Source organism: Oryzias latipes, chromosome 21 (assembly GCF_053564925.1).
Source record: "Oryzias latipes strain Hd-rR chromosome 21, Olatipes_Hd-rR_3.1".
In the NCBI taxonomy this organism is placed as follows: Eukaryota; Metazoa; Chordata; class Actinopteri; order Beloniformes; family Adrianichthyidae; genus Oryzias; species Oryzias latipes.
Genome location: NC_136257.1, coordinates 17,151,515 through 17,175,249, shown reverse-complemented (window position 1 = coordinate 17,175,249; position 23,735 = coordinate 17,151,515). Strand labels below are relative to the sequence as shown.

At 39.4% G+C, this 23,735-nt stretch overlaps 2 protein-coding genes across 28 annotated transcripts in view; one reads left to right on the top strand and one right to left on the bottom strand.

Moving 5' to 3' along the window:
• Window positions 1–2,391, top strand: part of obsl1b (obscurin like cytoskeletal adaptor 1b) — a 62,352-nt gene extending 59,961 nt beyond the window's left edge. For 25 of the 26 annotated variants that reach the window (XR_013652638.1, XM_078939342.1, XM_078939340.1 and 22 more), the window contains one exon: window positions 1,535–2,391. Coding sequence is in view for 24 of the 26 variants with exons in the window: in XM_078939342.1 (XP_078795468.1) it covers window positions 1,535–1,545 (11 nt within the window). In the remaining 2 variants the exon portion in view is untranslated. The remainder of the gene's footprint in view (window positions 1–1,534) is intronic. The other variant, XR_013652636.1, reaches the window with a different exon arrangement.
• LOC101157897 (uncharacterized) lies at window positions 2,353–17,102 on the bottom strand. 2 transcript variants are annotated; one of them, XR_002292759.3, is made up of 7 exons: window positions 14,509–17,102; window positions 13,887–13,988; window positions 8,795–8,851; window positions 7,341–7,420; window positions 5,475–5,567; window positions 4,784–4,969; window positions 2,353–3,761 (listed from the first exon to the last, which is right to left on the bottom strand). XR_002292759.3 is itself a non-coding variant. In XM_004081662.5 (6 exons), the coding sequence occupies exons 1-6, from the start codon at window positions 16,846–16,848 to the stop codon at window positions 3,633–3,635; spliced, it is 2,907 nt and encodes a 968-aa protein (XP_004081710.2). In that variant the 5' UTR covers window positions 16,849–17,102; the 3' UTR covers window positions 2,353–3,632. The 2 variants fall into 2 exon arrangements, 1 of the variants encoding a protein (XP_004081710.2); XM_004081662.5 differs by lacking the exon at window positions 7,341–7,420.
• Between the last annotated feature and the right edge of the window lie 6,633 nt (window positions 17,103–23,735).

Below are 23,735 nucleotides of genomic sequence, written 5' to 3'. Positions count from 1 at the left end.
TGTGCTTTCTTAATAGATGTAACCCTAACCCTAACTTTCTGCAATTTTCAACAGATCTGTGATAGTTGTTAAGGGAACAAAAACAAAGCACCCATGCATGGTGTTCTGACAGGAAATTTTGTTAAAGGACTTTGCAGTGCATGTGTTGACAATAGCTGTGCATACGTTAAATAATGTAAGGGTGTTTACGGTCACACTGTTAATAAGTATGTAGGTCACAGGGAGCGGGGGACCGCAGGGCCCTGAAGTGCAATGGAGTAAACTATATTTGGTTTATTATGTTGGCTTAAAATGAAAGAGGGTGTGATTTAACCATCTGACCCACAAAGTGAACCTGTTGTGAGTTAACATGCCTTTAAACTGAGCGTCTTGTGCAGTTCAGTCAGAGCTCATGGGTTTAAGCATAATCAAATGTGTTTGAATGAGTAACAAAAGTTTTGATCTTACTAGGTGATGGAGTATTAGGGCCACTATAAAAATAAAAAATAATAATAAATTCACAAGAATTTGTAAGATGACATAAAGAAGATGTAAAATTAAGAAAAAATTTATTTTAGTTTTATGAGAAAAAAGTCTTAACCAGCATTCTCACTGAACGCGATTTGCGTGGCAGATGTTAAGTCAATGCTACAGACAGGATCTGAGGCGTGATTTGAGCGAAGGTTACACCGCGAAGGTCTGGATGTGATGAACCCAGACATGGAGACGGGATTAGTGATGTTTTTGCAGAGCTTTTCATAATAAATAAACCTGATCTCTCAACATCATCTGTGTCTTCCTTGCATTGTAAATGAGATAAACACAGACACCGCTACATGTGGCAATCAGGCTAAAAACATTAATTTGGAAGCTCCTCCCTCATGCGCCCTCTGCGTCAAACTCAGGAACCCATTTTTGGACAGACAACAAGCAAAGAATTCGCCGCGGGGCGAAAGAGAGGCAGCCAACGCAAATCTGCCTCTAAATCTTTACAAGAATAAACTCAAATTATGAGTAAAACAGTGAATATTTTAAGATAGTAAAATTGAGAATTAAAGTTGAGGTTAAAGTCATACATTTATGTGGCAAAACTGTGTTTAATAAGAAAAATATAAACAACACCAAAAAAAACAATATAATATTTCAGTGTGAGTTACATACATTGTAAGCAGTTAATTCTTCAGCATTTGTCTCTCAAATAAGGAAAAACTAAGTCTTTTAGTGAGTCAACATAGTGTCATTATAGTATGAGACATTGAAAAACTGGAAACTGGACTTTTCCAGAAGAAGATTCTTAAACCAAGAAGAGAGGATTACGCCATTTACGCTGTCAGCAGTACAGTTGCAAAGGTCCAAATGCTTTATGGTACATACATTCCTACAATAAAATAAACAGAATTAAATAAAACTACCCTTTAACAAGAATGATAAAATGTAAGTCTTGGATCAAAGTTGGGTTGAAATAGTTTTTTACCGTCAGTTGTGCTTCATAAAATATACACTTTTGCATGGTTGTGTAATTCTAATAAAGCTTTTTTCCCCTCCAATTTTACAGGTGGTCCCTGAAAGAAGCCCTTTTAGGTCTGTCACCCATTTGGCACAGATGTGTGATTGTACTGATGATTTCCTAACATTGTAATTGTTCATATCCACCATTTTTAAAACTGGATTAAACAGGGTTGTGATGAAGTGTCTCGTCTTTTCCTCTGTTTTTGGATGAAATTTGTCAAAGCATGTTTAAGTATTTCAACATAGTTTTTTCACTAACTAACTGCATCATAAATGTAACAATTTTCAGAGTGACATTTTTTTTTACTTTTATCGATTAAAATATATGTGAATTGCAAGAGATACTGAAAAAAATAATGTTTGGGTGGATACAACAACATTTGGAGCTTTACTAAACTTTAATTACAACCCACAAGGAGAGATCTGGATTTTTATGTACAAGTCCTATTGCAAAGCAAAAATAGCACATCTGTGTCTTTTTATTTACTCTAAATAAATGCCAGTACTTTACATAAGTATTTTTAAATCTCACCTCCAAATACCCAGTCTTGTATATTTTACTGGAAGATATTCATCAATTTTCTGTTAACTAACTGTATAGAGGTATTTTTTAATTTTTGGTGAGGTTTGAATGAGGACTTTTGCTGCGCTATGCTTGTCAAGTACATTGGGCCAAAAATAGACTTTATCAAGGACAATAAGTGTGGGTTAAGTGTTTCCAAATCAGGAAATATTGCATGGCTGTTCTTTGCTGAGTGAACACAGGTCTTTCTGGGATGAGATGACATCCGTTCAATGTTCCTTTTTTTCATTTTGTCTCATTTTAAGGTCCCCCTGGTTGGGAAAATAAATACTGTAATGAAATGGGTTGTAATAAATCATGCTTTATTTGTGCAGAAGAAATGTTTCACGTTGCCTTTTTTTTACCCCAGTCACAGCATTCACTTATTCCAGCTATAGTATCCTTGATTTAAGTCAAAATAACAGTAGAAAATGCAACATTCTTTTATTTATTTTTTTAACAAGTCATTTGTTCACACTTAATATGTCCATAAACTGTAACTAAAGAATATCGGCTACAAACTAAAGACATTAAGTCAAGACTCGAAACCTCACAGCCTCCGTCTGAGCTCAGGAAGCATTGTTACTCCATACTGGGTTGGCAATACAACCAACAAGTAAAAGCATGAAATGATTCCGACAGTCCAAAACAAAAAGAAATAATTCAGAACAACAACTAAATAGTTGGATATGTACATAGAAATACAAGCTTCCGCTTTTCCGCAGAGACACATTTGCATGTGAAAAATCCAGTCACGCCAGAAACATTTTGTGTCGCTCTTATTTCGAAAGCGCTACATAACCACAGGCAACCATGCTTAACATTTTGTTGTTGATCTAACAGGGAAAAAAAATTTGTTTAACAATTTGTAACATTTTTTGATGCGGTTTACAAACTAGATTTGATTTTTAAAAAACATGTAGTAAAACCATGTTGCCAGATTTAGCAAAATTCCACATTTAGATAGATTATTAGGTCTCCAGAGTGACAGTTTTGTTTTTGCATGTGCTTGTTTGCTTGTAACCCTTGTGCTATCCCAGGCATTTTAACATTGCGAGTTGGGTCATCTAGACCCACTAGACAGTGCGCTAAACCTTTTTTCTTCAATGATTTGTGATCTTCACTGGTGTCCATGGATTACATGAAATCTTTCCACTTTTATCCACCTTTGTCATGGTAGGGAGAACATGTCAAAATAAGGGTGGGGTCTTCTAAGATAGCACAAGGGTTTTAAAGACCTAAAGTAGTGTAGCTATACAAATATCCTATTCAAAGCTAGCTTTGCAGTAGACTTTTCCCATTGTTACGACAACTGCAACATCACCATACTTGCTATATCACTATGCTATTACGGCAAAACAATTCCACACTTGCTCTTTAGCTTCATGTTAAAGTACAGATCTTGCATTCCAAACAATTAAAAAATGTATCTAAAAACATGATCTCACACATTTCTTTTCTATTGTTATTTTTAATGTGGTCCTTGTAATGGGAAGCACTATGGAGCCTGTGGCTCTACAGCCTCCATGGCCCTGTGATGTCTTTAAATGGGGATCTTCTTCCTCCAAGTGTTCTCCGTCTGTTAACTGGAAATCCTCTGCTCCCTCAAAATATCATAGATGCCCCCTTCTTTGCTAAGCTTCTCAAAGAAGGGGATGAGATCCAGGAGCTCAGTGTCTGACATGTCATCAAACCAGGACTCGACAGGAACCTGCAAACCAAAAACACCTCAAACTCATTATTGTTACCCCCACCAATATCTGAAAGAACTTATTATCCTAAAATATACAACAGACAATAGGAAATTCTATTTCCATTAAAAGCAGCACAACAGTGTCAGGAGGAAGCTAAATTATGACAAATTATGAGCAGCTGCATCCACGCTTTTCCAAAAGAACATCACCCCAAAGAGCTGCACTGCATCAGTCAGCTTGCCTCCCTCCCCTTTATAGTTAAACCTGGTGCCACATGTGACTAAGGTCAGTGACATATGTGGCCACTGCTGAGATAGTATAGATACCCTGACCGATCCGGGTTTTTACACAAACTTGCAATGCACTGAGAAGATCTGACACTTCTTTAGGAACCAACATCATTATCAATATTTTCCCCGTATTTTGTTTTTTTTTAATTGTATTTGTTGCTGTTGGCAAATCCCCATTCACTAACAGGTGTCACGTTGAGGAATTAATGAGTGGTGGTTACACTTAAGCTATGTTCACACCTGGCGCGTGACACGTGTTCACAAAAGTTCACACTGGATGAGCAGGGAGGGCTTCTTATTATTTTGCTACTGTTTTTTTAGTGCACGTCCTCCACCTAAAGTTGGAAGAGGCTTGGTGTGAAATGTCTAAGCAGTGCAAATCTCATGAAACTTGCTCCAGGTTTTTTCTTTCACAGCTCTATTCTGATATATTAAAAAGTTTGTGTCATACAGCAATTATTACTTTCTCCTTCATGATCAATTTCACATGGTTCATACGATTGCCAAAGGGACAATATCCATACATGATCACCAACTCCAATTCCCTGACTGGTCAAATTTCAAATTTTTAACTTTCAACTTGTGTTCAATGGATGCGAGTTTTGTACGTAGGGCCCAAAAACAATTGCGTAGTGATAAGTGGTAGTGCGCTGCTGATGGCGGTGTGAACGTAGCTTAAGGTCATAACCGTACACCCAATAAGTGTATACACGCAGTGTTGTAATGAAAACCGTATGTAATTTGCATACCGCGTTTTCAGGGTGGAATATGTAGGAAGCTGGGGAGTTGTCTATGATGATAACCCTGTTTAGGTCCCGTCCCAAACGGCTCAGGTCTTTCACATAGTTCCCTTTATGAAAGACGCATGCTTCTCGGAAGAGACGATTCTTGAAGGTTCCACATTTATCCAGCATGTCTGACACAGGGTCTGCATACTACAAGGAACGGTGAAGCAAAAGGTTAGCATGTTACATTTTTGACTAAATTGTCCCCAGTGAAAGGGGTGCTGTTGAAAAACAAGCCAACTTGTGGAGGATAAACAGATCTAAATGTCTGCAAAGCTGTCTTGACTCTTTGAGTCAAGCACACTTTTAGGTGAAAGTTCAGAGACAAGACATGTAGGAATGAGAAAACCTTTAGGTTAGTTGAGATGTGAGATTATAACAGTATTTTCACATATAATATCTAAAGGGACTTAATGTGGGGTTTAATGTCTTACCCAAGGACATATGTGTTTATCTAGGGTTCAAATCCCAAGGCCAATCAACTAATAGTGTGGCTGCTGTCACACTATTAGTGTGTCAGCCCCCTCTAAACTCAATACACGGGATAGCAAGTGCCTTTGCGCTTTAAGACTGCAATTGATATTAGGTAGAAGCAACCATATGCATAGCCTGTAACCTCCACAAAATATACCGTCACAAGCGATAGAGGACAGACCTTAGATAAGCTTGCAGTGAACAGAATGCACTCAAACAGTTCTCCCATCCTCTTGAGGAACTCATCGACATGTGGCCTCTTAAGGACATACACCTGCACAACAGACAGGAAACAACATTAACAGGTTAAATATTTTCCAATTATTTATACCGAAATTAAATAGGAAAAAAATCCACCCTCCTTGCCCATTTACCCAAAAGTCTCCATTTCACCATTTTGTGTGTTGATAAATGTCCAAAACATGTGACCACTGGAGAGTTTTTGTGAGTCACAAACTAAATTCTACGGATACAAGCAGAGATGAAGAGAATCTGCATCCTTTGTACGCACTCCCCACTTCCTGCTAGAAATCAACTTGATCAGATTGGAGAGAATTGATTTTTATGTTTCCCAAAAAAAGGCAGCAAAAGGGACATCAGTTAACAGCTGGATAGCTCAGTTGCACGTATGACTGGCACATAGGAAACCAGGGCTCAATTTCCAGGAGGTCTTTGATATAGTGTGGGTCCTTCACGCCACTGCCTAACAATGTAGTCACAAGAGGACCCTAAGGCAGGGTCTGCCTGTCCCAGTCCCCAGCCCAGATAAAATACAGGTTTGTACATAAGTGCAAAATACTAATTTGGTGATGGAAGAATACTGAGTAACCTTGTGCTATCTTAGATGACCCCACCCTTGCATTGACGTGTTATCTACCATGACAAAGGTGGATAAAGGAGGAAAGATTTCATATAATCCACGGACACCAGTGAGGTTCACACTGGTTCACATTGAAGAAAAAAGGTTCAGCGCACTGTTTAGTGGGTCTAGATGACTTGTGCCTAGGATAGCACAAGGGTTAAATGAGAAAAGAAGAAATACGGAAAGACTAACAGATGGAGACGGAATAATTTATTTTGTCTACATGGCCACTCAGACCAGTTTTTCCCAGTATCAAGAGGTAAGACGAGTTCTTAATGTATATTTAATCATACGTTGATGTGGTAGTGTATGATACTGATACCCAAATCACACAGATCCTGTCTAGGCTCTGTGACTACAACTCAATGGTATAAAGAAATGATAGCATTTGCAGCTGTAGGACTTCTTTCACTGAGAACAGCAAGGAAAAAGGGTACTGAAGTGATCCGGAGGGGCAGTGTGAAAAGACTTCACTTCGGGAAACTGATGCCATTTGATACAATTCTGTTCCATCCATTTATTTTCTAAACCTTAACATTCTTAACCTTTCTTATCCCTTTTGGGGTCACGGGGCTGCTGGAGCGTGTGGACAGGGCGTACCCCAGTTGCCAGTCTGTAACAAGGTCACAAAACCACACACATCTAGAAGCAACTTAGAGTCACCAATCAACCTTTGAAGCATTTTTTGGGACTGGGGGAGGATGGCAGCATTGCCCAGATGAAACCTGGGGAAAACATGCAAACGCCACACAGAAAGGTCACAGCCAGGATTTGAAGTCATCTAGCAGTGAGGCAAGAGGGCTAACCACTGCACCCCATGCATTCCTGTTCGGTTCCTGACTACTGTTATTTCTATGAAGAGGCTGGCAGCCTTGTTTCTGAACCAAGTCATCCTGAATAGGCCCCTCCACTTTCACAAGCCTATCCTGGAGTACTTGAAACAGACCCAAGCCTCAAGCAACTTTTGTTGTCTAAATTGTTCTTTAGTTCTCTTTTTCTGCTCTGTTTTTTACCCCAGCCCCTTTATATATAATTGCCCCATTCCACTCAACAGGGTACACCCTCCACTCAAATCATCTTCTGTCTCTTCTTTACGCTCCAGAGCTTAAAAGCATTAGACTATATATATTTCATCAGTTTGATACTTAAACACAGAAGGGATTACCAAGGTATAAGCCTTGTTACCTCAAGGAGTTGGTCATCACTGTTGTCGCTCTAAAAACTGTCCAACACAAGATGCTCTCAGCTTCTATCTGTTTTCTCAGCTGTTGCACAAACACAAACAAAATTACAAAGAAATGGACACCGGGTCTTTGGATCAAAACACCTCCTCCAGACGTTCCAACAAAAAGTCTCTACTGAACAGTCCAGTTCTGTAATTTAAGTGCAATCTATTTTCAAAGTGTTCCCAGTGGTCGTTTAATTATGATTATGACATTTTTTGCCAAAATCAAAAAACCTGTGTCATTTTCTAGGACATAGTATCTGCCATGCAGCAGGAGTTTATTAAAAATTTGCATCTGAGTTGAGGGTGGGAATGTTCCCTAACTCAATTGGAGTTAGGGAAGTCAAACCCCCACTTCCCGTCATCCATCTGTTTAGATGCTCTCCCTCTAGTTTACAGCCCCCCAAACTCCCAACCTAACATTACCAGTGCAACAAAAAATGGCGATATTGGAGCTATCCAGCTCCAACAAGAAAAAGAAAGACCTTAATGGATCTAGTTGTCTACACATTGATTGTGAAAACAATTGACAGCTCAACCACTCCCTTCTCGTGTGCCCAAATAAGAAGTACCATTGCTTCCTGGTTTTAACATGCTGCCATGTTAAAACCAGTTGACAGTGATTGTCCGAGTCGCTCTGAGTCATTGTATCTATAGCAAACAACTTCGACTATTGTTATAGATACGATGACTCAGAGTGACTGGGACAATCACTGTCGACTGGTTTCAACATGGCGGCGCCCGTATCAGGAAGCAATGGTGAGGGATTTTGCCTCATATCGCAAGAGCTGCAGGAAAGGGGTTTTCCATGGGTGATGTCACACCTTGATTCGTCCATTGTTTTTGCAGTCAATGCGTCTACATGTGGATGCATTGGAATGGCGCGGAGCAGGGAGCTTGTGGCCGCTCATTGTAGCTTCTCCATTCCAGTTACAAGCTTTTTTTTACAGCGTTTTTCATCTGCTACTGCTTCACAATAATCTGAATAAAGAAATATTTAGAAATGTAGTCCTCCATCTTCATGAAAAATCCCACAAGAACATGTTACAAATCTGAATTTAATTGAAGTGGATCTTTGAAAACGTTCTGAGGCTAAGTTGGTTCCATGGTCAATGAGTGATATTGTGATGGCATGATATACATTGCAGGCTGAGATTGATAGTTCATGAGAAGACTGCCAGGGTCTCCTTATACCACCGGGCCACTGAAATAGGCACCTGCTGCTAGGAACCATCAACAGAGATGACTGCGGTTCTGTCAGGCCGCTAGACCAAGAATCTCACTGATGTACCTTTTATGTTTTAGGGGTTCATCTAGTTCAAATGAGTGACTAAGCGTTTTTCGAGAAAGAGAAACCCCACACTTTCTGTAAGGTGTAGAGAGTCAGCACAAAAAAAAAACATCAACAGCCTACCTGATGTAGTTTTCCTTCTATTTCCACTGGAATGATAAAATCTGGATTATTCATCGGCTGTGGGAGAAAAAAGCGGAGACAGAAAATTCACGTTACCATTTTGCATAAACATCTTAAAATTTACAGCAGTGTGCCTTACATTATGCAAGCCTGTACACATTTATCAAAATAAAATCAGTGATAATTTTCCAAATAATTATAAACCCAACCAGGCCTGAAATCTTTATAGTTTTATCAGATGAGATGGATTAGCATCTTCATTAACAACAGTTGTTCATTTGGTACCCAAATGCATGTATCAAAAAGAAGATTTAAAAGATGAAAAGATTCCACATGGTGTAAATGAAACCCGAGCATTACAGAAAATTACAAGGCTAAAATATCAGATATATTCGAAGGGTTTCTCAACATTTGAAATATGCTTCTCAAATGATAAAAACATCTAGAGTGTGTTACAAGTAAATAGATGTTAGATTCTCACATCAGTTATTTGACCCTGCGGGACACTTCCACTCTTTCTATTCTCATAATCTACTATGGGAGGTATCTTTCTGTCCCAACAACTCAGCAACTTTATATTAGCATGCAGCCAGGGTGTTTGCCCCCCCCCCTTAACCCCCTACATCAAATACAAGGGGGTCTGGTTCATGTTAAACCAAAAAAAAAGGTGAACTATTAGGTCTAACTTTTGAGAACACTGTGTTCTGTGTTTCTGACCCCTCAAGGGTTGATTTTAGGAAGCTCATGCTTCATATTGTGGATCTACCAGGGCTTATGGAAAGTCTATTGTGGCTGACCTGTGTCCTGAAAACTAGAAAATATAGCTTTGTAAAAGGAAGGGTTCAGTCTCGTCTTTCACTGGTCAGGTCCAGTGAATAAGGTGTCACTTCCTCTGAGTCTCTGGCTTGTCCTCAAAATACCATCTTCCAGACAGGCTCAGCCCCAGCCCTCAGCCAGTGAGGTCGCTGCCCAGTGAGGTCGCTGCCCAGAAGACTCTCCTCTGTTAGTTTTAGGTTTGGCTTAAAGTAGAAGTGTTATGTCTAAATACCTGAACTATCTTTTAAATCCTTTTATTTCACTATTTAATCTATAAAATAGATTTATAAACCCCCCTGTGTCTAATTTGAATACAAGTAGAAACAGAACAAACATGTGGCAAACTGGCACATATACATACAGCAGGCCCCATATACACAGCAAGCCAAAGAGAACAACATTCTGCAAGCACCATGGTTTCAATGTGGTCTCCTTATTTAGCATTTTTCTCTCCTCATCAAAAAAAATATCCACTAAAAAAAAAAGTTTACTTTCGTTTGTCCCACAATGGGGAAATTTGCTCTCCCCATTTGACCCATCTCCTGAGGGAGCAGTGAGCTGCAGACGAGCCACGCTCAGGAGATGACAGCTGGCTGGGGAGAGCGGGGATCGAGCCGCCAACTCTTCGGTTACTTGACGAACTACTTTACCACCTGAGTCAGTTGCTTCCTCACTGTGTTTCATTGCCTTTTGAAAGTAAGGTTAAAATCATTTAACCTTTTTGGCGTTTTGGGGGTGTCTTTAAATGAATAGTAGTGTTAAAGTAAACAACAGGCATTTAAAGCTTGACTGTTGTGAAGCCTCATTATCAATGTAAAACTGTTTTATTTTACTTTTTTAAAATGAACACATAATCTTTTTCTTTTTTCAATGTATGAATACATTACAACATCATATAACAGAACTCTATGTATTGAACTCTCCTAAGTGGGCAGATTTAGCATTAACAAAAACATAGAGGACCTTAAACGTCTACTTTTATTTTCATTGGCAATCTGAAATTACTTCAAATGTCTGAACTTCAATAAATTCAATAAAATGTCAAATCTCTGTTAAAGTAAATACAATTCTGGCTGGTACCTCCTTTCATGTAATTTAAAAAACAAAACAGAAAAAAAAAGTGTTGACGTTACCTAAATATTTTTATTAAACAAAAAAAACACTTTTTTTAAAAAACTTGTCCTGTTCAACAGCTGGGCAGAGAGATGAGAGCTGAAGGCCTCTTGTGTTGGACACATTTTACTTTAACAACAGGGGTTATTAATCTTCAGACAAACCAGAGGTATGTCTGAATAAACCCCTTTTGTAATCAAGGCCAAACTTTATTCATTTTAATCATATTTGAAAATCTTTTGTGTTGGACCGGACGGAAAAGGAAAGAAAGGAAGAAGAGAGTGGGATGTTAGGGGGGGGGGAGGGTGATCATAGGAGGGGGGGGGGGGGGGGGGGATAAAACCATGAAGCAGCACAAAGCAACAAGCTACTGGATCTTTATCATTACGGTAAGGTTCAGATGTAATACCAATCTCAAAGGGCGGGGCCTGTCCACACACACTCAAATGTTATAAACACACCTGCTAGCTGCAAAAATGTCAACATGTACACAATACAGATAGTGTTCACACATGGATACTTATGCTTTCAAACCAACTAGTGTGAAATATTTCAGTCAATCAATCACCCAAACTATAAGTGCAAAGGTGAGCTAACACCTGTGCTCAAGTGAGTGTTTATGTTCTTCTAAAATGGATGGTGGCATGTGAAAAGAAGGAGGGAGAGTGCCCAGCCACCCCCACACCAAGACCCCCCGCCGCAGCAGCCACGGCAGCCGCGGCAGCCAGAACCCCCAAAGCCACACGGCAGCAGGCAGAGAACAACCGCCACCCGGGCGATCACATCCACCACCCAGGCCAGGACCAGCAGGACTGCCGCGAGGCCCCCAGAGCCAGAGAGCAGGGAGGCATGGATGAAAAGAGAGTGCTGCCCCAGCCCAACCAGGAGAGCCGCGCCAGGAGGGCCCAACGGTGGGCTCCACCCGGGAAGGGTGTCCACAGCCCGAGACAAGCACCTCATCACCGCCCAGGAGTTCTGGGCATCCCCCTTTCCCAACCCCAGGTACGAGCCAGGACCCCCCAAGGGAGACCCGCTCAAAAAAAACAAATTTAAATAATCATGAAGTTAGGAACCTGTGCAATATTAACCCTTGTGCTATCCTAGGCACTTTAACATTGGGAGTTGGGTCATCTAGACCCACTAGACAGTGAGCTGAACCTTTTTTCTTCAATGATTTGTGAACTTCACTGGTGTCCATGGATTACATGAAATCTTTCCACCTTTATCCACCTTTGTCATGGTAGGGAGAACACGTCAATGCAAGGGTGGGGTCATCTAACATAGCACCAGGGTTAAATAATATTTTTCATCTGATCCACGTTGCTCACTATTCGCTATGAGACAGGATTTTTGCCTTTTGCATCAATTACTTCACTTGCTGGAGGATACTTAAGGAGAACCAAACTGATCCAAAGAAATCAAAAAAATAAAAAAATAAAGTTTTTTTTAAAATATTTTTCATTTGCAAAATATGCACAGTCATGGCTTTATAAATACAAAGGGTTATTACAAGTGTAGGATTTTCTGTTCTTAAAATAAACAATTTCATATTTTATGGATCTATCTTGGTTAGCATAAAAGATAACTCTATTGCTTTTTTCCAAACAAATACCAGAACTGTGTTAATTAGAATATTAAACCTGGGAAATTCTGCACATTTCTGCAAAAAGTAATCAACAAAATCTAATTTTAATATGAAATCAAACCCAATTTACTGTTTTCAACCACAATTATATGATTTTTTTTTTTTTGTTAGAGCAAATTTGAGTGAACATTTTTCATCAATTAAAAACTAAACTGCAATCAATTAGAACTGGTAATCCTAAATTTCAAACAATAATCTGATGCATGACAGGGCTAGCAAACTAGTCAGCATCGTGCTACTATCACGCGTCTGTGTCAAGAACTGGTGGTGGACCACCCAAAATGCAGGAGACCAGGCTTGGTGACAGAAAATAAAACATTAAACAAACTGAAACATGACAAAAAGGAGCAACAAAAAGGTGGCAAAGTAGAAAAAAGCAGATGACCTGATACGGAATAACTGAAAACCAGACACTTCAATAGACTGAGGTCAAATAACTAAAATGACTGTGGATCATGATGAACTGGGAAACAGTCTGACTGAGGGCAACTTAGAACATGACCAAAAACCAAACAAAACCACAGAACCCTTACAGTCTCCCTTGCCTAAACATATTTCATTGATATATAACAAAAGAGCATTACAGTTTGAATTTGAAGTGGTAAATTTTTTGAAAAGAGGGCCATCCATATTCTAGAAAAAAGCTACACTATGTTCAAATGGGTGGTAGTATCATAGTGTGGGCTAATCCACATTCTTATTGCAGTATTTTTAGATGGATTAATTATTAACATTTTGTCTAATGAAGAAACATTTGAACTTGTGTACATTTTTGTGCAAATGAACTACATCCTTTTTGGTCTTAAAACTAATCTGTGCATCAGATGTGTACCAGGTTTTTCAGGCTTTCAACACATAAATTAAAAATTTATAAATAGCCGTGTGCATATTTTTCCCTTTCTAGCGAGTTCAAACGTTTTAAAAAGAATTTTAAAAAATCAATTGAAGTTAGGGAAGTCAAAATATTTTTCATGCAGTTTAAAAACAAAAAAAAAGTCATTTTCTTGTCTAAATGAAGTTAATCTTTGTAGACTTGGTACACCATGAACGTCTACTCCATGTAGCTTTGAGATGGCCTTTGAGCAAAGGTCAAGGAAGGTCACTTTATCATCATTAAGTGTGCTTAGGTACACAAAAGTCATGTTGAGCAAACCTTTTAGCCAACAACGAGCAATATTTCACAAGTTACCTAACAGAATGCAATTCATACATAATCTACAAACAGAAAAACAGACAAACAAACAAATAAATAAATAAATAGTTAAATAAATAGTTAAATAAATAAATATATTTACTGACAATCCTTCCCAAAATGAGTGACAAAATTTCACTGGGTCAAAGGTTACTACAATTAAAATATTTTTGAGCAATACCTCTCTTCTTTGCACCCAGATTTTGACAACTTCTCTCTGGATTTAATGATATCCTTAATCAACAATAAAAACTACTCATAACAACTTATTTGGTTTTACCTAAAAAACTTTTGTGTCTTCAGGAAATAAAAAGGATACAACTTACCTTGAATGAGCTGTGTACCAGAGTTTCATCGAGATCAATGACCACACAGATCTTCCCTGCATCACTTGATTCCATTTGCGGAAGGAGCGGTTTGGCTTCAACCTAAAGACAAACACAGTAAGGATCTGCTGTGGAAATTGTTTGTCTTAACTAAACCAATTTTGCCTGTTTAGAAGATTGGAAACTTGTAGCATGATCAGGGGTAAATGTAACTTTCAATATGTGTTCAGAAATGTGCAGCTCATGTATGCATGCTTGTGAGTGTGTGTTAACGGCCACTTTGAGTCTCTGAATTGTGTTGTGTTGTTTGGGTGAATGCTTACAAGAAACCCTGGATGCTACAGCTGCTGCCATGTTGATGGACTATGTAAGTATCACCCCATCGAGTGTTATCCTTCAACAAGTGGTGTGTGAGCATGGCTAATGAATGCAATTCTGCTTCTAAAAGCAAGCTGGCATTACCAAACAGGCTGCTTGATGAGGATGTACCGGTATATGTTTGTCGTTGTGGAGTCAACATCATTTGACGGGAACGTGGCTATCATTTACAGCCATGGTCATGGTGTAGCAAACAGATGCGGGTTTGATGAAGAATGGCTTGATGTTTAGAGGTGGATTATACCTGTTGTGTTGAGGGAATGCAGTGTTCGCATTCACAGTTGTCATAGGAGTCATCATCACTCTGCTCCTCTTCTGTATCCATGCTTTGTGTGGACTCATAAGCATGCTTTAGGACAACGCTGTGAATAATATCGAGCGGGGGGTTTATTTCCCCAGAAATGTCACTCAGCTCACACTCATCATCTGATTCTTGAGGGGATTCTTCTTCAAGGCAGGAGCTCCACTCCAGTACATCACTAATTTCAAATCGGTCTGATCCGTGCTCATCTGAGATCAATGAATCACGAGATTCCGTTTTTCTTAAAGATAAAAATACCTCATCAGTCTTATCATAAGAAGTGCTATTTTTTTCACCCTTGGTCTCTAAAATAAATCCATAGAGAGTTTGTTTCCCAGATGTCTGCAAACTTTTGATCTGATATGCAAAGTATTCCTCCACGTCTGGCTCGCAAATTTCCTCATCATCCAGTAACGCCCAGTATGGCTCCATTTCTGAACATGTTGGATAAAAACTATCGTCAAGCTCTGGTTTATCGCTATCCTTCTGATCAGGACTTGTCTCCGTTTTATCTGTGATGAAGGAAGCCTCAACGTAGGACTTGTGATTTAGACTCTCTGAGACCTTGTAAACTTCTCCTTCTATGGAGATTTCTTTGGCACATGGTGCAAACATTTTCTCTTCGTGGTCCAGACAGACCTCAGGTTCATCATCATATAGGTCTGACGCACATTCATCAAACTTGCTAGCTTCATCTTTATCCAAGATGTCATTCTCCTCTTCATCCTCAGTGTTCTCTGAGTTAGTTGCGAAGGTTTCATCTTCATTTTCCTCAACTTCTTCTGCTAAATCTGTTTTTTCATTCCAGTCATCAAACTGATTCTCCGAATCACTTAATTCCAATTTTTCTTGACCTCTAGGATTAACTTCATCAACTCCATCATCTAATTCAGTTTTACTTTCATTGTCTGGATCATCGACACATGCAGCTTTGACTTCACATCTTTGAGAGTCTTCTTCAAGATGCAAACGGTGGTGAATGTCCCCCCCTTCGAAGCACGAGATGTAGTGATGCTTTTGCGCGAACATGTGTCCGTAAGAGTCTGCTCTGTCGAACAAGTCAAAAAAGAATTCAGTGATGACATTGGCACAGGTTGGGTTATTTTTTTCCCCGTTGGTTTCTTTGGTGTTGATTTGCAGGTTTTCTTCATCCTGCTCCTTGCTAGAAACTTCCTTAGCTCCTTTACCAGATGCCTCAGATGAATCCCAGATAGAGTCAGATGAAAGAGCACTGTCCTGGAAGCAATCCTCTTCATCGGCGCAGATTTCACTGTTGCTCTCACAGTCACTCTGATCAATTGGGTTTAGATCATCTCCACTCTTGCTCAGCATTTCTGTTGTGGAACCTGGTTGGTAGCTTTCTTCTGAGTACATGCATGTCTCAGAAAAGTCTCTCACAAAGGTGGCAAAATCATCAAAATCCTGGATGGAGGTGTCCTCAGGTAGTTTGTAAAAGTCTTCATTGCTGTTTTTCTCTTCATTTTGTTCTGATTCACAGCTCTCGTTATCTTCGTCCCCATCGTTATTTTTATATTCAACTTCAGCCTGAGATTTTTCACAATCCCACAACACATTGCCCATGTCCAATGACTCCAGTGAGTCAGAGCTCAGTCCATAGCCCTCTTCTAAATCCTCTGTTGATGTGTCTTGCTCATAGGAGTCACCCTGCTGATCTAAGGGCTCGTATTGTAGCAACTCCAAGTCATCTGTGCATTCAGGAGTTACACTGGACTTTCCGAAATTAAAGTTTTCACAACTCTCTTCCAGTTCATCCGACTCACCAACAGAAGTCTGTTGATTATCAGGGTCACATTGCTGGAATAACTGGAGGTGATCTGGACAGCAAAGGCTGCATTCAGAGGCTAAACTATGATTAGCACAGTTATCAGAGGACTCACAGTGTTGAGCACGTTTGTGAAATGGCTGGCATAGCTCCACAGGCCTCTCATTGAGAGTCTGTCCAGATTCAAAACACCCATTGCTTGCTGGATGCTGTATGAAGTTCTCAGATTGTCTGTTACAGTACATGCCAGAGTCAACTTCTGCTGTGATTAAATTGCCATTTTTCTCACAAATGAGAGGACGGTCCATTTCTCCGTTGAAAATCTGGTCGGTGTATGCCATTAGGACCTTAATGCCCAAGTCAGTGCGGTCCTTTGAAGGACCACTGAAAACAGTAGCCTCTGTTGGTTTGGGAATCACACATTGTTCAGCAAGGATGGCTTCAGCAGACAGCTCTCCTTCTCCAGAGACTTTACCTTGCTCAGAACTTTCCAGATACATTTCCGAAGCTGATGTTCAGTCAGGACAAAACTGTTAACTCGTCTTTACTCCATGCATTGGTATGCCTGAGTCCAAACGGCAGGTAACTGTCAGATCCATTAAGGGAGAGTTGTTCACGGAGCTGGAGGGGGGAAGAAAGTGAGATCACAGCACGCCCCAGAGAGCAGCAGCAACAGGAGAAGCATATGCATGTTGACATGACAGGTTGTCACAACCAAAAGTGAGACTAGCACTTGACTCGCCCCTCCCTTTGCCAGACACTGTGCAACTTATTTTGGGGGCTTGGAAAGATGTGATAAATAACTTCTGGAATATCAGATCTCTAAGAAACGCTGAACTCAGGCATAAATCTGAAACGGACACTTGAGAACCTTTTGACATTTGATCTCCTCAGACCAAAGCTGTCAGAAGATATGTTGTTTTCCCAGAAAACATGAGGTTTGTTCTGGACAAGTGTTTGTGAAATTGTGCACTTCATTGTTTTAACTTATTATTTTGTGTTCTATAATTTCCAACAAAAATTGGTTTTTATGTTTTTTACATAGTATTGACTGAAAAAAACACACAGGATTCTCATAACTACTCATACAACATTTTGTTTTCTTTCTGCGTGCTGCCTGCCCTTGAACTTGGAGCATTTAGTGTCATTTGTCTTACTCTGTAACCATGCCTGTGGTAGCTGTTCCTATGGTCCTTACGGTGTCCTGTAACTCCATGATTGATGTCTGAACATAGAGTACTTTTCGTCACCGCTATTTGTTACAATCCTGGAAAGATACTTTAGGACGCATGAAAAGCTGGGAGCCTAGAAAACACGTTTCAAGCAACTGACAACATGTCGTCCGACAGAAACTGTAATGATAAAAAATATTAAAGGATTTTAAACTTTTGTTAAAAAAATTTCTTTTAGCAGGAGAAGCTTGTTTTGGACAATAAGTGTAGGTCTGTCTCTGTGACTCAGAAAAGAGCAGAGCCTATAGAAGTTTGTTTTTTAAGATAATCTAACTGAAGTTTTCATGAAAGAGAGTTTAAGAGTGAACACAAATTTTTTACTTTTTTTTTCCCCCTAAGTGTACATCTGTGGTACTGTAGCATAGGGCACACCCGATTGTAAGGTGCACCGTCAATGAATGATGCATTTTCAAAATCATGTCATATATAAGCTGCATTGAACAATAAGCTCAATTAAGTGAGACAATAGGATGGGAAATAAGTCAGCAAAGTCAGACTTTATCAACTGCATTCACAGTGACTCTGGAACTTGTTTGTGACACCTTATTTATCATATTCACATAGTTACATACGTAACTTCAAACCTTGTTTACAACTTGCAAAAAACAGACTGATACCACTAGAAAAATCACCACACTAAAACAAAAACCACATTGAAAATAAGTAGGAAAACTAAGAATATGGAATCGTTTAATGTAACCCTTGTGCTATCCTAGGGTCTTTAACATTGGGAGTTGGGTCCTTCCTTGAAGGGGCTGTTCCTCACTTATCTACATCATAATGTGAGAACTCGCTTGTTTTAGTGGGTTGGGAGGGACTGGTGCTCAGAGGGCTGGTTTTTAGAGGAAGGCTCAGAAATGCACGAACAAATTAAAATACAACTTTGGGGTTGTTTTTGTGAGAAATGAACATTCTATTCTAACTTCAGAGCGGCTCAGCAACAAATTGAGATTGCCATTTGAGAAGCAGTTCAGGCTCTTCAATGCTGATTGCTTACTTATTTGCATATGTGTGAGGACTTGTTTTTGTCAGTTTTGTTTCCTAATTTTTGGTCATGTTCTGTTTAGAGTCAAATATAATTCAAATATAATTTATCTGTTCTATCTACCAATATGAGTTATCATTTATGATAATAATTTAGTTGAGTGAAAATGTTTAAACTGTTTTTACTTAAAGAATAATTAGGTGTAAATTAAATACGTTTACAAACAAACAAGTAAACAAGAATTAATGGCAAATCCATTCACATTTTAGTTTCATAAAGTTCAACCCACTGTTGTTTTTCCATTCTACTACACTGTGTGGTCACATGTCTTTGCTAAATTCAAAGTGTTTACACATTGGACTGAAATGGTGGTTTGATCATGTTGTCCGCTGTGATGCACTTGGTCAATTTACGGTATGGTAACATAAATCTACCATGTCTCAATCCAAATGGTATTTACCAAGATTGATATAATTGATTAATTTCATTTTGAAACAATTTTATAACAGTATAAGCTGATTTGATTAACAACTTGTCTCAGACAGACTGATTTAGTTAGAAGTAAGAAATACAAATCGATTCATTGATTAAGTCGATTAATTGTTACACCCCCAATTGCACACTTTTTCTTTTGCCATGAACAAACATGACCACAGTTGTCAGCCCTGTTCAATGCCAATGTACAGTAAATAATGTACACATTTGTTGAATGCTTTCGTAAAATCCATTACAAACTGAACCCTCACATTAAAAAAAACTTGAACTTGTTGAGGACATCACAAATTAAAGTGAGAACAGCCGCTAGTTCACAGGAGATAACATCACATCAGCTGGCACCTGAGTGATGAGCGCCAATGTTCTGAAAGAAAGAGAAAACTCATGCAGATCAGGTCAGCTGTGATGGGCAGTCAAAGCTGTCAGCTCTGACTTTAGTGTGCCTCTCACACAAAACTAAATCTGTGTCTTCACTACAGGCTACTGGGTGGATCATGGTTGCACACTTGTTATAATTGTAAATGAAGAAGGAATTTGAAAGTGCCTGTTGTGGGTTTTGGCTTTCTTGCTTAGCAGAGTTCACATTTTTTGGCAAACTGGTCTGGATGTGTCAGCACAACAAACTTACTTTTACTACCACCAGTTTCTGCTGGTCAGTGTTGTTTCTCAGCTTGTGCAAGAACTTTATTGGCCAAAAGTGTGGCACCTAAATTCATCTTTTAAGATTTGGTAATACTTATATTGTTTTAAAGCTTAAAAGAAAAACAGTTTATGTGTGCACTACTTTTGTAAAACATTGCAAATAATTTTGAAGCCCAAGACTTCTCTGATGTGGAACATCTATTTTAAACTTAACTTTTATGACCTCATTATGAGGCTCAGCATCCGTTTGACCTATTTCGGGCGATATTCCCTTTGGCTCCTGCCTGTTGACTGTTTTATTCAGCTGGCGCTGAAAGTGCCCTGCGGCGCTACAGGCTGTTTATTATGGTGAGGCCAGGCTGTGCTTGTAAGGACATAACTTTCTGGTTATGAGCAAAGCATATGTGAAGGAACTGGGCAGGTGAAGCATGTGGCTTGAAGCCAGTTTAAAAACCATATCACGATGCCCAGTGAAATCCTTCCTCTCATATAACACATCAGAGTACTTAAAATAGACGACCAGAACAGCTCCTGACAGCCGCTGACGTTTAGATCTGGCTTGATTCAAATCTAACATCCATTCAAACAAGAAGATCCAAAACCTCTGTTCATTATTTGTGGTTCGAGTCAAATTATTTTTTGTAACATCTCTATTGCAATACAGCTATATGTAACCGTTATAGCATACAGTGGTGTACAAAATTGTTGGTACCCCTCAGTTAAAGAAAGAAAGTCCACAATGCTCACTGAAATTAATTGAAATGTTCAAAAGTAACAATAAATTGAAATGTGTTGAAATTAAATAATCAAAATCACCCATTACTTTTGAGTTATTGATTAACAGAATTATTAAAATAAAATAAAACTAATGAAATAGGGCTGGACAAAAATGATGGTACCTCCATAAAAGACTGAGAACTAATTGCCCAGGGGGTCATGATGAATTCAGGTATGTCCTTTAATTGACATCACAGCTGTTTTCAAACATATAATCAGTCAGTCTGGGGCTGTGGGCGTCCTTCTCCGGTGGGGCCCTGCGTTGGGCTCTTCCGGCGCGGCGGGGGGGCAGCTTTCCTGGCTGGGCTGGGGCGGCGCTCTCTTTCCCTCCGCGCCTCCCTGCTCTCTGGCTCTGTGGGCCTCGCGGCGGTCCTGCTGGCCCTGGCCTGGGTGGCGGTCTTGGTCGCCCGGCGGGCGGTTGTTCCCTGCCTGTTCCCGTGTGGCGTTGGGGGAATTCCGGCTGCCGCTGCTGCTGCGGCGGGGGTCTGGGTGTGGGGGTGGCTGGGCGCTCCTCCTCCTTCTTTTCACATTCCACCATCCATTTTAGAAGAACATAAACACTCACCTGAGCACAGGTGTTAGCTCACCTTTGCACTTATAGTTTGCATGATTGAATGAATGAAAGATTTCACACTAGTTGGTTTAAAGGCATAGGTATGCGTTCGTGAACACTATCTGTTTTGTGTACATGTTGATATGTGAACATTTTTTGCAGCTAGCAGGTGTGTTGATAACATTTGAGTGTGTGCGAACAGGCCCCGCCCTTTTTGTACTACATTTGAACCGTACCGTAATGATAAACAACCAATAAACCTGTCTGCTCTATGCTGCTTCATGGTCTTACCCCCCCCTCTCACTATCACCCCCCCCCCTCTCTAACAACCTCTCTCTTCTTCCCTTCTTTCCTTTTCCGTCCGGTCCAACACCAAAGATTTTCAAACATGGTTGAAATGAATAAAGTTTGGCCTCAATTACAAAAGGGGTTGATTCAGTCATACCTTTGGTATTGTCTGAAGATTAATAACCCCTCTTGTTAAAGTAAAATATGTCCAACACAAGAGGCCCTCAGCTCTCATCTGCCTGCCTAGCTGTTGGACAGGACAAGTTAAAAACAAAAAAAAAACATATAATCAGTCAGTCTGCCTATTTAAAGGGGGTCAAATAGTCACGTTGCTGTTTGGTGAAAAGGTGTGCACCACAATGAACATGGACAACAGAAAGCGAAGGAGAGAATTGTCCCAGGACATTAGAAACAAAATTATAGACAAACATCGTAAAGGTAAATGCTATAAAACCACCAGGTACATCAGTGTCAGATCGCACCATTCGTCATTGTTAAAGCCAGTGGACTTCATGGGAGACGACCAAGGAGGACACCAATGTTGAAAGAAAATCATAAAAAAGTGAGACTGGAATTTGCAAAAATGCATGTTGACAAGCCACAAAGCTTCTGGGAAAATGTCCTTTGGACAGATGAGACAAAACTGGAGTTTTTTGATAAGGCACATCAGCTCTATGTTCGTAGACTCAAAAATGAATCATACAACGAAAAGAACACTGTCCCTACTGTGAAACATGGAGGAGGCTCAATTCTGTTTTGGGGCTGCTTTGCTGCATCTGGCACAGGGTGTCTTGAGGTTGTGCAAGGTCAAATGAAATCTCAAGATTGTCAAGGCATTCTGGATAGACATGTGGTGCCTAGTGTCAGAAAGCTTGGTCTCAGTCGCAGGTCTTCCAACAGGACAACGTTCCAAAACACACTGCCAAAAACACCCAAGAATAGCTAGGAGAAAAGCGTTGGACTATTCTGAAGTGGCCTTCTATGAGCCCAGATCTGAATCCCATTGAACATCTGTGAAAGGAGCTGAAACATGCAATTTGGAGAAAACACCCGTCAAACCTGAGACAACTGGAGCAGTTTACTCATGAGGAGTGGGCCAAAATACCTGTCGACAGGTGCAGAAGGCTTATTGACAAATACAGAATCTGTTAAATTGCAGTTATTGCCTCAAAAGGTTGTGCAACAAAATATTAAGTTATGGGTACCATCATTTTTGTTCAGCCCTATGTCATGAGTTTGTTTTTTTAAATCATTCTGGTAATCAACAACTCAAAATAATGGCTGATTTTGATGATTTAATTTTCAACAAATTTTAATCTATTGTTACTTTTGAACATTTCAAGTCATTTCAGTGAGCATTGTGGACTTTCTCTCTTTAACTGAGGGGTACCAAGAATTATGTCCACCACTGTACACACAAAATTTTAATTAGCTTATTCCTTTGATTTTAAAATTAAAAAAAAAAAAAGTTATCTTTTGGCTTGAACTGGGCCAAAACTTTTCTGTTTTTTTTTTCCATCTCAAAATGATCCTAACCTCAGCAAGACAGGATTTCAACAAACCCTTACCTGTCTAAAAATGGGTAAGGAGGCGGGACGCTTTCGTTAACCATTGGAACAAACTTAGACATTCTTAAGGCTAAGTATTGCTTTTCAATCAAAAGGCTTTACTCCATTTTGAGTACAAAATTAAAAAAGATAGGAAAATGCCAAGGTTCACAAAAATGAGCAAAAAAAAAGGGCAACTGTGTTTTCCTGTATATTTTTGAAGGTTTTGTTGTTTTTTTGTCAAGTTTAGCCATTTTACATTTGATTGAAATTAGACTGACTTTTTTGCATTTTCTTTAACTGTGCAGTTTTCTTCTGATTTGAGCCATTTTTGTTTGTTTTTAGACCAGTCATACACAGTCATGCAACAAGGAAATATTCACTCTTAATTTTCAAAGTTATAATACGCAAAGCAAACGCATGAACTTTGACTTTAGTATTCAGTGGACATTCCCTTTGCAGTTTTTATTTCAGAAATTCTTTTTTGGTTTTGAACTGATGAGCTTTGTCAGCAGCCTTGATGGCCTCCACAATTTATTATATTTGTCCTGGCAGACCAGATCCAGGTCTGCCAGGACAAATATCTGTTGATTCTTTTCTTTTTGAATTGATGTGTAATCTATTCACAGTAATACAAGAATTTGAACATCTTCAGCAATTTTCACTGGCTAAGACACAATAACATCTCTTTGCAAATTTGATATTTCTGCTGAATTACTTCCGAGTCTATGTATACGAGAAGGTGAGGACTCTGAATTAAAGCAAATTTCAAAATAGTGTTTTAGTTACTATAATTTGTAAAAATGTTAATAAATTGAAGCCAGGTGAGTTCACAGAGTAAAGCTACGAATACACACTTTTCAAGAAC